We start from the raw sequence: 15,644 nt of genomic DNA on the forward strand, positions 1-15,644 counted from the left end.
TACAAAGGGCTTGTGTGGCCGAGTGCTCGAGCCATTCAGAGGGCCAGCATGGCTGGAGGGAGAGCACGGGGGCGCTGGCGGTGACCTGGGCACAGACGGAGGAGGTGGGGCCCTGTAGGTACATGTAGGCACAATGAGGGCTAGGCTTTTACCAGGAAGAAAGGGCTCAGTGGGTGCTCTTTGTGCTGGACTGTGTCCCTGATGGTGCAGAGCCCCACGCAGGACCCATTTGCACTTGGCTATGGTCAGCAGTGACAGAGCCAGCACGGCCACTCTGCTGCTCATTAGGCCAGTGCTGTTTGAGGTGGTCTGTGTCCAGCATATCCTGTGGAGGGAGGCACCGGAGGGTCTAGACGTTAGTCTTTGCCACGGTGCCAGCTCTGCACTTGCTAGCAGAGTGCCAGGCCCTGCCTGGTGGGTTCCCTCTGCCAGGAGGCTGCTGTGAAGTGCACTTTCCCTCAGAGCTGCTGTTCCTAAATGCAGAGTCTCCCTTTCACTGCCTCCACTGCCCTGGGCTTTCCCACTGGGTGCACGTCAGGCCCTGAGCTGGAGCTCTTGGCCGTTGTGAAGAGGCTCGCCGACAGCCTGGCTGCTCCGAGTGGCTCATCAGGGGCAGTGGCGTGGGAGGCTGGGACCACCCACCATACAGCCCCCCCCGCCCCCACCCTCTCCCTGCTGCAGGAGCCACTGGGCTTCAGGACAGGGGGAGGGCCCGAAGAAGGGGGCAGGCGATGTGGCCACAAGCTCCCCAGTCATCTCTGGCCAGTTTGCGGCCTCTTTCCCGTCTACCCAGCCCCGCTGCTTATGAACCATGTGACCTGGGCCAGCACCTGCCCTTTGTGCCGGTGTCCCTCCTACTTGGTGGACAGAGGACCCCTCACAGGCCAGCGAGGAGATGAGCAGGCTCAGGCCGGGCGGCGCTCAGTGCCCTTCAGTGTCTCACAAATGAAAGCACTTGGGCTCTGTGGTGACCGGTGTAATTCGAGCTGTGACCCTGTCACCGGCATGTTGTGAGTCGGCTGGAGAGGCAGCTGCATTAGGGCAGACCTTTGGCCGTTGCTTCCCTAGGTTTTGCCAGCACCCGAGACCCAGCTTGGAAGGTAGCTCAGTGAAGGTCGGGCGGGTAAGCGGATCGGAAGATCCACAGGCTCCTGTCTGAGCTGCTGTGGTGCCTGAGAACTTCTTTCTGGGGGCAGCTCTGAGGCTGGTCCTGCCTAGCTCTCGAGGACCCTTTTAGTTTAGAGATGTTGTGTGGTTCCCCCAAGGCACAGGAATGGCTGTCCTCATGTATTCACATCTAGCCACAGGTGCTCTTGGGATTTCAGGAACATGACTCATTTCATTTTGGAATTTAGAAATAGAAATATTTTTGGAGGCAGATGGGGAAGCAGAAAACGGCAGCTGTTCCAGCATGTTTGTTTTGCTTTGGTGGATGCCTTTGGGGTTCCTGTAGGCGTCATGACCTGGGCCCGAGAGGTGGAAGGAACCGTCAGCCTCCCCTGGGCCTGTGTCGCCATTCCCGGATTGGCACGTGGGGCGGGGCTGCATGCGGGACGCGGGCAGTGTCCTCACCTGTGGCCATCTCACAGGTGCCGGTGAAGCACGTGTACCGTGTGCTCCAGTGTCAGGAGGAGGAGCTCACGCAGATGGTCTCCACCATGTCCGACGGCTGGAAGTTTGAGCAGGTAAAGGGCCCCCTGAGCCCGCAGCGCGGTGGAACTTTTAATTACAAAGGCCTTGATGAGTCCTCAGGGCAGCTGGCCCTGGGGACCAGTAATGAGGGGTTGGGCAGTTCCATGGTCCCTGTCATGTTCTCTGGCACCTTTCACAAGCAGCAGCTGCACCAGTCTGGATTGGATTGGTTGCAAGTGCTGGAGGGGGCGGCGGGAGTTGTTCTTAGGGTTCCACCTCCCCAGTCTTCTCTCTGTAATTGAGTTTCTTAGTCTAGTCCATTCTTTTTCTCTGTTTCTCTCTGGCATCTCCGTGTGTGTACGTGTGCGTGTGCGTGTGCGTGTGTGTGTGTGTGTGTGTGTGTGTGTGTGTGTGGAGTCGACATCCCGAGCAGCGCCTGGCCTGGCCACAGGCCCCGTCCCTTCCCGTGTCTGCCTCAGCCCCTCCTGGCCATGCTGTGCTGGCCGAGAAGATGGGGCTCCAGCTGCTTTGTCCTGCGGTTGGCACAGATGCCCTTCCCAGCCCCCGTCCTGCCCTTCACCAGAAAGCACTGCCAACTCTGGCCCAGCCGTGCCCCTCACTTTCGTCAGCTCCACTTTGCCGGGACGGCAGTGAGAAGGGGTAAGCCGAACCTCTTCCTCCTGCCCACCTGCTGCCCTCCATCCATGGTGCTCTGGCATTTCCATGGGCACGCCACCTCTTGTCCCGGGGAACTGCAGCGCGTTACCTCTGAGTGGGTGGTACCTTGCCCACAAGCTCACTGTCGCTGTCCGTGTGTCTTAGGCAGAGACTCTGAGGTTCAGGCTTTTGACCTTGCCCGGCCTCCGACCCCAGGCGCTGGTCGTAAAGGGCAGAGACCAAGTCTGTGACTGCAGCCGGCCCCCTCTGGCTCCTGAGGGCATCCTCTGGTGCCAGTTTTGTGTCTGCGGTGGGAAATCATGGGGTCCCCTGGCATCCCTCCTAATTTAAAGCTCCCCTCTTTATGGGTCTTTTGAAATAATGAATCAGGCTGTAGAATGCTTGACATCCCCTTGAAATGTCATGAATGGTGCAGTTGGCACTTACGGCCCAGCCTCCACCCGGGGACCCAGCCAGCCGGGCTGCTCTGACGCTCTGCCCTCGTACCGGGGGTCCAAGTGGGGTCTGTGGTTGCATTTGCATTCCTCATGCCCTGACCCCGGCACAGTCATGCCAGGCTCACAGAGGAATGGAAGGCACCCACCACCCCGCGTTTTGTCCCTGTGTGTGGCCTGGAAAAGGGCTGGGGAGATGGGAGCTGTGGTCACTGGTTCAGGATCCATGAACTCGGTCACCCGTGCTGTGGCTCCTGTGGAAGGGAGAAGGGTTCCCCTGCCTCCTGCATGGGTGCTTCCTCCCTAAGACCAGCTAAGGGGCTTTGTCCTGAGCTCCTCTGGGCAGATCCCAAACCCAAGGCAAAGAGTTCCTCTTCTCTCCCCAAGTTCCTTTGCCCAGTTCCTCCCTCGAGGAAGTGCTCCCTTCATTCACACCAGAGAACCCCAGAGCCAGGATCATGTTTGTTCACTTGTCTACTTCCCAGAAGCAGGAACCAGAACTGCAGGGGAAGTGGGGCTGGACCCCAGGACCCCAGGGGGTGGTGGGGGTGAAGTCAGGTTGCCCAGTTGTCAGTGACAAGACCAGAGCCAGGTTCCAAGAGGCTTGCACGCCTCGTGAGGACATGGTCCCTGGGCAGACCTGGGTATGCGTGGCTGCACACGCACTGCTCCATTTGCATCCGGGGCCGGGCACCCCTGAGTTCTGAGGGTGGCAGGCCCATATCCTGAGGGACATTTATGAACCTAGAGCAGACTTCCAGAGAGGCAGGCAGCACGCTGGCCCTGGGGCTTTCCTGTCTCTGGCCCACGCGAGCCACGTGGGCCGCACTGGCTCCGCACACTTCCCTTGCTTGGTGGCCCTCACCGCGTCCTTGTCACTATATGTGGCCCTCCCACTCCTGGCTTCTCCTCCGTGGGCAGATCCATCAGTAGAGAAGCCAGAGATCAAGGGCCTTCCAGGCGCTGCCTCAGTAATTGTGCCGCTGATAGCTCATTACAATTGTAGTGCTTTTCTTGGGATTAAACACAAAGTCCCTGGTACCTCTGGGATATGCTGGAGCAGGCAGGTCGGCCCTCAGCTCCCATGTGGCAGTGGTGGTGACCAGAGGCCTGGGGATGCAGGGCTGTGGGTGCAGACCGAGACTGCATCTGAGGCTTGGGAAGCCACAGCCCCAGCTTCCGTCTTGACCCTGGCCCTTCCCTGAGCCTGTCGGAGCCAGTGTGGGCCTCCTCTGCCCCTTCTTGGTTAGTAGCCTCTGTGGGAGGAGGCTGAGTCCTGGCTTCTCTGGGAAGGGTCTCTCCTTTGCAGGTGTGTGCTCACACACGTGTGCTAGGGTTCACATGGAGGGCACAGCTTGCAGGCAGATGAGAGTGCCATGGCCCCACTGCCTGCTCTCGGGCCCGGCTCCAAGCAATCTACCAGTGCCCTGCCCGCTTGGCACCCGCTTCCGTGCCACGCTCCCCTCCCTGGGTTGTTCAGTGTCCCCTGTGGGCCCAGCCAGGAACCCTGAGAGGAGCTGGATATGCCGGCACAAGAGGCACGTGGTGTGTGTGGTGTGTGTGTGTGCAGGTGCGTCCGAGCCTGAACGTGGATGTTCGGAGACTTTATTTTCACTATGTTCATTAAAAGTCTCTCGGCTGAATCCTGTCCCTTAGCTTCCCCAAGCGTCGGCTGTCTTTGCCAGGGGTCTTCGTAGGCTGTATCCCTCCAGGTGGGGGTGCTATTCTTGAGCCAGGTGCGTGCAGCTCTCTGCCTGCATCCCACTGGCCTTCTCTCCTCCCAGCTGGTCAGCATTGGCTCTTCCTACAACTACGGGAGTGAAGACCAGGCCGAGTTCCTCTGCGTGGTCTCCAAGGAGCTGCACAACTCCCCGTACGGCACGACCAGTGAGCCCAGTGAGAAGGCCAAGGTGGGTGAGGCCGTGGCCCACTGCCCACTGCCCTCTGCCCTCTGCAGGGCTGGGTTTCCCTCCTTTATGGTGTCGTTTCTTACTGTCGTCATGGCGCTCCCAGCCGCGCAGGCTTCCTCGCGGCCTGCTCGCCTCGTACTGTTGTCTGTCGTCACGTAATTCCTGCTGGGTATATCAGAAGCAGAGGACGAGGGCGTCCACGGGGTGTGGTGGAGGGGGGTCGTGGAACACCCTGTGGCTCCCACAGCTGGGCCCTCCACCCTCACCTCTTCTCACCTGCAGGCCTGCTCCTGGAAGTGTTTCTATCTTCCAGCCCCACCAGTGGGGGCTATGCTTCTGAGTGATGCCACTGGGGGCTATTTCCTGGGGCCTGGGGACTTTGAGGCTGGAGGGCAGGGCTTCCTGGCGACACCCGCCTCGGATACATCCATCCCAGGCTTGGAGGTCGTGCTGGCAGGTTGTGTGATTTTTAGACTCCACGAGTGCTGCCTTGGCCTGGCACTGGCCAATTCCCATTGAACTGCACTGGCTCCCTGCTGGACGTCTGGCCCTTCTGTCTCCTGAGGAGTGTAAGTGCAGCCAGGGTGAAAACGGGCAGCACGTGGCAGGGAGCAGCTGCTACCCTTGCCCAGAGGCAACAGGTTCTAGTGTCATCTCCTCTGGGCTCGTTCCTGAGGTCAGGGACTCCAGGTGTGTCTGTCCTTGCAGAGTCCAGTGTTGGCCTGGGCAGCACTTCTGGACCTTATAGCCAGGTGGTGCCTGGATGGCCCCGAGGCCGGCTCTGAGGGGACCCAGGGGCTCTGTGGCGGCCAGCCTGTGAGTCCCAGGCCCACAGGTGGCCCTGGTGGAAGGCTCAGGCGTGCTGTTAGAGGGTGTTTTGAATGAGTATGGGCAAGGCCGGAGCCAGGGGGGTTTTAACTGATGACATTAAACCAGGGGCTCCCGGGCCTTCCTCACACTCTTGGCTGGTGCCACCCCGGTCGCTACCTGCCTAGAATTGCTGCGTGAGCCTTTCAGGGTCTTCCTTGGAGGCATGGGCTTGGGAATGGATGGCAGAGTCACCACACCTGCTGGTCCTCCTGTGGTGGCTGTCCTTTGCCAGAGCTCCAGGCAGCTCTTTCACCCCAGCAGGACTGGGTGATTGTCCAGGTCCCAGGGCTTCCAGAGTCCTCATGTCCTGTTCCCCACCCCACCCCCCACCACTGGCCTGCATGGGCGCCTTTGGCTGCAAGTACAGGTCCAGGTTGTTCCGCTGCTTCCCAGGACAAACTGTCATGGGGGTTGATGCAGGTCCTCGCAGTGGGCCAGGAACAAAGGGGTCTCAGTGCCATGCCTGGGGTCATGCTTCCAGTTGAGTTGGGGTAGGAGGCGACCCCCACTCCCGGGAGCCCCCTGCCACATCAGGAGCCACATCTCTCTGGGTATTTACAAGGCTCTTTTGTGAGTTGTCTAATTTTAGAAGCTTTTATTTCTGAACTTGAAAAATTCTCATAGCCAAGCTCACCAGGGCAACTGCCCGAGTTCATGTCCCTCGCGCGGCTTTTCAGCTGCAGGAGGGCTGCATCTGTGCTGACGGAGCTCCAGGTGGGACCCCAGATCCCTTTGCCATGGGAAGTGCGGCCCTGTTTCTCTCCCCAAAAGTACCTTGCTCTGGAGTTTGGCAGCCACAGTGGCTTCTTAACGAGGGCAGTGGCCGGAGCTCTGCAGGAGGCAGAGCGCGGCCGGGGCCTCTGTAAGCTGTGGAGGACCGTTGAGGCGGGTTGGGGGTGGTGATCTGGGGGCATCTGTGCACAGCCTGCTGGGAGCAGCGCGGCGTGTCCTGAGGGCAGTGGATCGCTGCTGTGGCTCTGCTCACTTGGTGCCCACAGCATGGGCCAGGGCCACTCCCCCCCACCCCCACACACACCTTGAAGGGGAAGTGGCAGGAGAGAGTGGGTGGGCACAGGGCAACTCAGCGAAGGGGCCCCGTCCACTGAGAGCAGCCACCAGCAGCCCCAAGCTCAGGGGCTTCCCAAACCACTCTCCAATTCCATAATCTGCTGGGAGGGCTCAGGGCTCACTGCCGGCTCTTCTGCTCACGGTTACAGTTTATTGGGGGTTCAGACCTGCCAGGGAGGGTGTGTGGGGCAGAGGCCAGGAAATGTGGCAGAGGTGGAGCTCATGCCGCAGAGGAGCTCGTCACGCAGTCAGGACGTGTGGCACCGTGCACGCAGCACTGCCCACCAGGGATGCCCCCCAGCCTCCGTGTCCAAAGTGTTTACTGGGCTCTGTCACATAAGCATGATTGATCCATTGATCAACGATGGATCACCCAAGTGCCTGATCATAATCTCCAGGCCCCCCCCCCCCCCCCCCCCCCCGCCATCTACTGGCCCCACCCCCCCATCACGTGGTCAGACTGTCAGCTGTGTCCTGGAGGTCATGACCTTCCAGGAGCGGAGGGCAAAGGCCAAGCCTCTGTTTGGGCAAGGTTCAGTTGTTCGCGACACAGAGGGAAGGAAAACTCTGGAAGTTTGGGAGTGCTGGAGCCCAGGGACATGGTGCTTTCCTCCGCGGTGTGATCTGGGTGAGGCTGGCCTGTGCTTTGGCGCACAGCATGACGGCAGGTCCGGCCCTGAGCCTCGTGCTCTCCGCTGCCCTGCGAAGGCCTAGCCCGTCTAGGTGGGCTTCCCTCTGCTGCCTTCCACCTCGCCCTGCACTGACGGTCCCTCTCTTCTTCTCCTCCCTGCCGCCCGCCGGTGCCAAGCCAGAGTGACGACGAGGACACGGGTCACGATGGGAATGACTCAGATTAAGTGTAAATGTCATGGTGAGCCTGCGCCCTTGAAACTGACCGTGTACCTTAGCCTCCTTGACCCCAGCCCTTTCTCCGCTAAGCCTGTCTCCTGCCTGTAGTTGACAGAGAACCTTCCGTGCTAGATGCCAGCTGCGTAGATCTGCACTGGAGCCAGTCTGTCCCCTTGAGGATGCCCTGTGGGTGGGGTTGGGGCCTTGGCTCGGGCACCTGATCTCTTTGTGTGTCAGGCTTGGGAAGGGCCTCCTTGTCATGGATGCCAGCGGCAGAGACACAGGCTGTGCCTCCTGGGGACCAGCTCACCAGTCTCCCCACCCTGTCACCAGGCCATTCATGGGGTTAGGGTCAAGGAGTCTGGGCTTGTGCCGCAGAGGGTGGACCCCAATCCTGACACCAAAGCCCATGGCGCCCCTGCTCCCCATACCTCAGGTGAGAGGTGCTGATGGAGAGGAGTCTGTGGGGACCCTCCTTCTGTTTGCCCTGTCATGGGAGACTCCATGGAGACCTCCTTGGCCCCCCACTGCTCCTCAAGTCCCTGCTGCCTCCCGGCCCTTCTCGTTGTCTGAGACCTGTGGCCCAGCCGGGATCCCATCAACAGGGAGCACCTGGTCTGCTCCCTTGCATTGCACAAGGAAGGTGAGGCCCAGAGAGGGCAGGGCACAGTCATCATGCAGGGATTCCCCACTGAGCCCTGAGGGTGAGGAGCTTGGGAAGAGTCTGTGGCCAGCCGAATGCTGATAGGCCAGTGTCCGGCCGTGAGTCTGGTCTGGCGATGCAGACCAAGAATGGTTTTTACGTTTTGGTGGTTATTTTTCTGGTGATTGTATGAGTATGTAATATCCTAGGTTCTATCTCTTGACCCAGAAATCCTGAAGTATTTACTACCGGGCCCTTTAAGGAAACATTTGCTGGGCCCTGGTTTGGACCAGTGTTGTCCAGGGGATGTGCAGCACGAGCTCCATCTGTCATTTTAAACTTTCTAGCAGCCACGTTAAGAAAGTAAAAACTTGTGAGATTGATGCTAACACTGTTAGCCCATTACATGCATAATATTGTCATTTCAGCCTAAAAAAATCGCTGAGCTGTTTTGCTTTGCTCTTCTCAAAGTCTCTGAAGTTAGGCGTGTAGTTTGCGTTTGTGGCTCGTCTCAGTTTGAAAGTGATCGCACCTTAGGGGCTCAGCTTGCCTTTGACCTGGCCCGATGGTGAACCGTGGTAGGAGCTGGGAGCAGGGGGCCCACGGAGCCAACCTCCAGGAGGATTGAGGAGGGGCTTCTTTCAGCAGCACTGCCCGCCCACCCCACTCCCCCCACCGAGTCCCCACCACCCCCAGTTACAGACTTCACATCTGCCAGCAGGAGCCACTTTGGTGGCCCTGACTTCAGGGTCTGGGCTGATGGCAGGGCAGCCCTGGACTGGCCCCAGCCCCGGGACCCGCCGTGCGGGGGTGGGGGGTGTCACCTGCCGTGCACAGCCTGCTCAGTCCCTGCGGCCTGGCTCAGGCCTTCTTGTGGGTGGCAACCCAGGTGAGAGCTCCGTCCAGGGCAAACGTGCCGTGACTGTCACGGGTCCGGGGAGGGGTCTTCTGTTCTGGTTAGGAGATCGTCACTGGGGCTCCGGCTCTGACGGGGCGGCTCCTCCTGTGCTGTCATCTCCCTCCCAGGGGGTGTGGTCATTACTTAGGCCTCATCCTTTCCACCACTTAGTCCTGTAAACTCAGACGCTCTCTGCTTTTCTGGGCTCCCACAAAGTGAGCAGCTCTCGGCTTCATGGCCCCCCAGACTCCAGCTTTCCCTGGAGGGAACTGGCCATGATGACCAGGCGGCAGACCCTCCTGGGGCCGGGACGAGTGCCGTGGGGGTGGAGGGACCTCCAGGGCTGAGCGGGGACCCATTGTCACCCCAAGTCACATCCTCAGACCACGTCTCTCTGACAGGGGCCTCCCAAGCTTTCCCAGCAAGCAGACGAGCCCTGCCAAACTTAGGGGCTTGTCCTTGTCCGGCTTGAGGAGGGGCCTTCAGCCTGGGGCGCTGTTCCTCCAGCACAGTAGAAGGGGAGCGGGTGGCGCGTGCGGCAGGCAGGAGGGCAGGAGGGTGTGCTGCCTGGATGGCCCTGGAGCTGTCAGAGACGGAGCAACAGGCCTGGGGACCACAGGGGTGTGGGGGCATCAGGGGATGGGCTGGAGAGCTTGGGCTTCTCTTGAGTCGTTCAAACAAGCCCTCTGGGGATGTAGAGACAGGCTGTGTGGCTCTGGGCAGCCACTGGCCGTGAGCCTGAGAAGTCTGCCTGTGCTTGCAGGGCCTCACTCTGGCTGGGCGTCCATGTGAGCTGGGTCTGGCGTGAGCAGAGCTAGCTCCTTCTGGGCGTGTCTCTGCATTGCACTGGGTCCAGGGCTCAGCAACACACAGGATCCTCAGAGCCATATCTCTCTCAGCTCGGAAATTCAAGCGGAAAATGCCCCTGGGAGGCCACTCTCGCTGCCAGTGGGATCGCGGGGAGGGTCATCTTACAGCAGTGGCCTGGGCTCAGCTGGGCTTGGCTGGGACACATGGCCTTTCTGTCCTGGTTACTTGGTGCTTAACAGCCGTGGTCGATGTATTGAAACTGTGCGCTTTGCCAACTCTGAAGTCTCCCCCGGCTCCCATGGGGTTGACTCCCCAGCTGGCCTTGAAGAGCTCGCAGCTTGATTTGGGGGAAGGTGGGAAGCATGGAGAGTTCCAGTGACAAGGAAGGCCAGGGGTGGGGGTGCTGCTCCGGCTCCAGCATGCTGAGCAGGAATGGGAGGGAGAGGGTCAAGCATGGTGGCCAGGGGCTGGCAGGGTGCCCCAGAAGGATCAGGTGCGTGTCCCAGAGAGTCTCGTCTGGCTGTAGCAAGGAGGTTGTTGGCACCCTCGAGGCGGGTGGTTCAGTCACAGAAGATGTCACCCCAGCCAAGCAGTTTGGGGAGCAAACTGGCAGGTGTGGATGTAGAGGTGACAGGGCAGTCCCAGGGGCCCAGGTTTCTGGGTTGTGTGACTGCAGGATGGAGGGGACATGGTTTGCAATAGGGCATGGAAGAAAGAAGAGGGGCAGATTGGGGTGGGGGCCCTGGGGGCCCTGGCTGCACACGTGTGTCTTCCGCCTGTGATCAAGCTGGGCTGGAGAGAACGTCAAGAGTCGGTGGGCAGTTAAACCCCTAGGTGGGCTCTGGCATCCTTGGGAGCAGGGAGGCCATCGAGAGAGTTGCTGCCAGGGGTCCTCGGGGGAGGCCCTGGAGGTGCCAGAGAGGACAGGCCTGCTGCTGCCTCCCAGGCCTCGTCACTTGGTGGTTTCTTGCAGCCTCCACCGTTCACTGCTTCCCAGGCCTGCTGACGTCCGGCTCAGGTGGAGAGGTAGAGAGCTGGGAGGCCTGCCCCTCGTGTGGGGCCTGGAGGCGGGCAAGCTAGGCCTGCACAGTGGGATCTCTGTTCTGAAACCCCGGCCCACGGTGGGCTTCACCCCGCAGCAAGGCACTGGGCCTTGGGGCCGTGAAGCTCCCGGCTGTAGGGTGCCTTCCCATTCAAGGCCTGAGTCCTCATTGTTTGTATTTGGCATTTTCAGATTTTGCAAGAACGGGGTTCAAGGATGTGAGGAACATAGTGTTGACAGCTGAAGAGACATTTTACCTTTCCCAAGATGCAATGATCCGCCATGTCGAGGAAGCTTGGCCGTGAGAAGAAACTGCTTTTGACAATTTCTCTAGAGATCTGGGTGTGAATCCTTTTTTTGCCTCTGAGGTGGGTGGTGAGAGACGGGACCAGCTGTCCGAGGCCAGGCATCGCCACTCAAGAGGCGGCATGCTGCCTGGGCGGGCGTCTCCATAGGGACCTCCGCTTGGTTTTCCCAAGTGCCACTTGGGCCTGAGGCAGGGCGCTCCTGACTGACCCTTTAATCACCGAAGATCATTTAAAGGACAGCGTTCTTGGTGCTACATAAACAGTCTGTAATGGAGCCTGGGTCTCACTGGTAGGAAGTGGCTGCAGTGCCATGGCCCTGGGCTCTGGGTGCCTGCTGGTCACCCTGGCATACACCAGGCCCTGGTCCTTTGGGGCAGGGGGTCTGCTGTGCCTCCCAGACGTAACTGGTTGGTGGTTTCTCCCAGCCTCCGCGTGCGTGTTCACTACTTCCTGGGCCTCCTTCAGAGCTGGGCTCCCCTGGCCTAACCCGGCCTGGAAGAGTCAAGGCTTCTATGTTTGTAGTTTCCAGGCGAGAGACCTTTGCATCCTTTCTTTCCCAGTGTGGATAGACTACCCAGTGCTTTCACTTCTTAGAAATGCCTGAAAGTGCTGCTGCCTTTTGGGCTGATCTGTTAAGTCATTCAAAGGGAGGTACAAGTTTTGCCTCGTCTGACCCACTGTGGGGCTCAGGGAGAGCTGGCGCCTGTCAGTACCTTGGTCTCACCTGGGATAGAGGTTGGGGCGGGAGGCCTGTCCACCCAGCTTCTGGAGCTGAAACTCTGGGTCACGTTGGAAATTGGATGTGTACAGCGCATCACAAACATCTCTCTGGCCGGCTCTCGTTTCTCTCGTGTAACTATGCAGTTCTCTCTGACGTTTCTGGGGCGCTGGGGACACAGCCTGCTCGGGCCCTGCCCCCCACCGTGACGTTGGAGCTGCTGGGATTCCTTTGAAAACCGCTGTCCGCATGTTTTGAGAACAGACCTTCCTCAGCTGGTTGGGGGGCCTGTCCATCTGGGGGGCCTGCCTGGCGAGCGGCTCTGCCTCCTGACCTCCGGCTTCCAGGGGAGCTGTGCCCACCATTGCATCTGGCTCCAAATGCTTCCGGAGGTTTCTCGCCTGTGCCCTCTTCTCCTTTGCCAATATTACCTGATGAACCAAGTTCTCCAGCATCTAGGACTTACCTCCTCCTTTTTGTAAGGTCTGTTGTATGTTGTTAAATGTTTGGCTTCACCCGTTTATAGCAACCTTTCTATAGGGCACACTTAGCCCCCGGTAACCCGTCCTCCCCGCAGAGTCCGTGGGGCTGGATGGCCCCTCCTTGGCCTCGGGGGTACCTGTGGGGCGCTGCTGGCCGCTTAGCGTCATTTGATTTGTGACCTTGACATAATAGATAGGCTTGTGTTTTGTTTTTTTTTTAATTTAAAGATATTAAGACTTAATTCACTAAAACTTATTCTAAGGGGATATTTATACTTTTGTACTTTTTTAGGTATCCATATTTTATCAGCTTACAGTTTAATGCCTAAGTTTCCCCTGAAAATAGCAAATAAAATTGTGTATTTATGAATGAGCAGAACAACTGTTAGTGTCTTAAAATGCGTGGAAGAGCCGCCAACGCAGAAGCACTGCGTTGGGCTTGCGGCAGCCCCGGGCCGGCCGCCTGTGTCACTGTCCAGCCTGGGGCTGGCAGGTTAGAGCAGCACAGGCCCATCTCCCCCCTCAGCTAGGCCAGCCCCAGCCCCTGACCCATCATCTTTTGCTGGTATCGTGCCCCCATCCGTTGGGCCGAGGAGATCATCTTCAAGTGACTTTTAAAGTCCTGATGCCTCATTGTGTCAAGTGTGTGCACCTGACTTGTGTCTTTCCCTGGCCAGAGGCAGCAGCTTCAGAGAAATTCCTCTGAAATTTCCTGGGTCCCCCCACCCCCTCAGCTTCTCTGGCTTCCCCTGCTGGCGGCTCTTCAAAAGCTCCCGGGATGCCCAGGCTTTAGGGAAATTCCCATTCCCCGTGTTTCCTGGAGAGCTCTGGCTCCCAGAGGTTGGGTAGGATGTCTTTGACCCCAAGATGCCGTAGTCTCCTGCTACTCAAACTCCCAGCCTTTTTGGAGTGACTGTCGTGTTTCCAGGCCCGGCCTGGCTGCTCAGGCTTTGGGATGGGAATTGTCTGCCAGAGGGCAGGGGCGGGGCTCTAGGGGTACTCGTTGTAGTTTGGGGCACGTGGGGAAGGACTTCAAACTCTCCAAGGATTTTGCTTTCTGAAAAGACTAAACTCGGCATCTTACAGCTCCTTGAGGCAAAGAGCAAAGCCAGATGTGCCTCCAGGCCCCTCTGCCAGGTGGGTACTTGGGAGCAGCCCCTGAGCGACTCAGGTGTCCTCAGCCTGAGCTTGTCTCCTGTCTGAGCAAAGGACTGGAGAGGAGACGGCCATCCAGCTCGGGTCCTGAGGTCAAAAGCCCTTCGAGGACCCTATGCTGGGTCCTCAGGGCAGGGAGGGGGCCCTGCCACTTGGACCCCACACTCCAGGCACAGCCTACTCACCATGGGGGTGTAGGAGGAGGGGCAAGGGGCCCAGCATTCGGGGGCAGCCTCAGCGTCTCTGGCCCAGTAGCTCCAGGAAGCCAGTGGGCAGGACAGAAGAGGGAGATGGGCACTGGGAGTGTGCAGACTCCCTGCATGGGTCCCCAGCTGCTGGGCCTCCTGCAGAGCACATGCCTGGAACCTTCCAGGGGCAGTCACTGCCCTGGTCACCTCACCTTGCCCCTCCTCTCCCTCGCGCTTACTTGTGTCCACCCAGCAGGTGCTTCTGACATCTTCGGTCCTCCTGGAGCTGGTGGTGCTGGCAGACTGGTGCCGTACGGCCTGTTGTCACCGAGGCCAGCTGAGGTAGTAGAGGGCTGACCCCACAGTGCAGCTGTTTGTCCTCAGAGCCTCCACGCTCAGGCCTGTGCAGAGCCCCAGATGCCTCGGAGCCTGCGTGGCTGCCATCTGTGAACAGAGGCCGTGCCGCCCTGGCACCTTTGGACTGAGCCGTGCTTGCCTAAGACAAACTGCAGATCTGGTCGCTGGTGTACAACCCCTGGGTTGGGGCAGTGTCTCTGGTTTTGGGGGCTTTGATTTGCACCCCTGCCTGCTCCAGGTGTTGGCTTCCAGACCGTGGCTGACCCCTGGTCCTTGAGGCCAGAAAGGGTGTGGGGCCCTGGCCCAGCAGTTTTCCTTCTTGGGGCTCCCACAGGCTGGTCCTAAGGCTTCTGTTCATGGGCACGCAGTATGGTGAGTGCGCGCAGGGGTCTCCACGCTTGGTTGTGGCCCCGCCTCTGGCTTCCCCGGCCAGCAGCTGTGGTTCCTGTGGGCTGGGCCCCCTCCCCTCCACCCCCTGTGGGCTTGGCCGCCAGCCTCCCGGTCTGTGCTGGCCTGAGCTTCTTCCTGCAGCTGGCGGGGCCCTGGCACCGCCCCTCCCAGGTGGTGGCTCTGAGGCGCTGCTTGGCAGCACCTCAGAGTTGTGTCCAAGCGGCCCGCCGCCGAGGTTGGAGAGGGGACCCATGGCAGCTGGGGGTTCTTCTTTCCTTCCCCTTCTTCACAGCCCTGAACTCACCATGCATGGTGAGCTGCGTGAATAAACCTGCTTCCCTTTAAACTCCTGGTCTCTGTGTGAGTGTATCCCTCCCCTACCGCAGCCTTCTCGTTGGGTGTCTGCCCTGGGTCTGGGTGAGGCTGGTGTTTGGGGAGCCCAGGGTGGGGGATCTGTGCCCTAGAGTCGCATGCTGGCCACCGCCTTGGACCCACCTAGCCTTGCCCTCCAAGCCAGGCTGGGTAGGGGGTCACTGGGGGGTGCTGGGCTGCCCTGACATCTGTGCCCGTCCTCCCCACTAGGTCCACAGGACCCTGACCAGACCCCTGCACTGTAGCAGAGGCAGGAGGATGGTGGGGCAATGGTGGACCCCAGTGCACCCAGAAAACTAGGACAGCAGGAAGAGGAGGCAGGGATGGGGTGGCAGGTCCTCCTCCAAGGGAAGCCTGGTTTTCACCTGGGCTCCATCCTGGCCTCTCACCACAGAGGTGGCAGATGGGCCACCTAACCTCCTCTGACCCCCATCACTGCAGGACCTGTAGCTCTTTCTACATCCCAGAGCAGGTTGCCTCTCTCCAAGACTGCAGGACCCAGGCCAGCCCCTGGTCTCAGCCAGGATGACCCAGGACTGGTCCCTGGGGCCACCCTCAGGATACCCACAGCACGGTTGTCCCCCCATCAGGCCTCGGTGCACTTGCTGCCCCGTGCCCCCACCTGCCCTCCCAGGACTCAGAGTCCATCTCTGCTCTGGAGAAGGAGCTCACAGACAGCCCAGTCCCTGGAGGGCCACCAAGCAGTGCTCCCTGCCTGTCAGGAACACGCCCAGGCAGAGCAGAGCAGAGGAGAATTCAGTGTGTGGTCCCCACTCCGTCCCTGGGGCTGGTCCACAGCAGGTGCCTGCTGAGTGCGTATTGATTCATTCCATAAATACC

At 59.7% G+C, this 15,644-nt stretch overlaps 1 protein-coding gene across 2 annotated transcripts in view; it reads left to right on the forward strand.

Annotated features, from left to right (window-relative positions):
- KCTD5 (potassium channel tetramerization domain containing 5) overlaps positions 1-14,774 on the forward strand; it is a 29,479-nt gene extending 14,705 nt beyond the window's left edge. Inside the window, exons 4-7 of one of the 2 annotated variants that reach the window (XR_009055574.1) lie at positions 1,590-1,685; positions 4,529-4,654; positions 11,027-11,176; positions 12,007-14,774. Coding sequence is in view for 1 of the 2 variants with exons in the window: in XM_057750292.1 (XP_057606275.1) it covers positions 1,590-1,685; positions 4,529-4,654; positions 11,027-11,056 (252 nt within the window). In the remaining variant the exon portion in view is untranslated. Of the gene's footprint in view, positions 1-1,589; positions 1,686-4,528; positions 4,655-11,026; positions 11,417-12,006 lie in introns of those variants that run through there. The other variant, XM_057750292.1, reaches the window with a different exon arrangement.
- The last annotated feature ends 870 nt before the right edge of the window (positions 14,775-15,644 follow it).

This window comes from Hippopotamus amphibius, chromosome 9 (genome assembly GCF_030028045.1).
Source record: "Hippopotamus amphibius kiboko isolate mHipAmp2 chromosome 9, mHipAmp2.hap2, whole genome shotgun sequence".
Taxonomy (NCBI): domain Eukaryota; kingdom Metazoa; phylum Chordata; class Mammalia; order Artiodactyla; family Hippopotamidae; genus Hippopotamus; species Hippopotamus amphibius.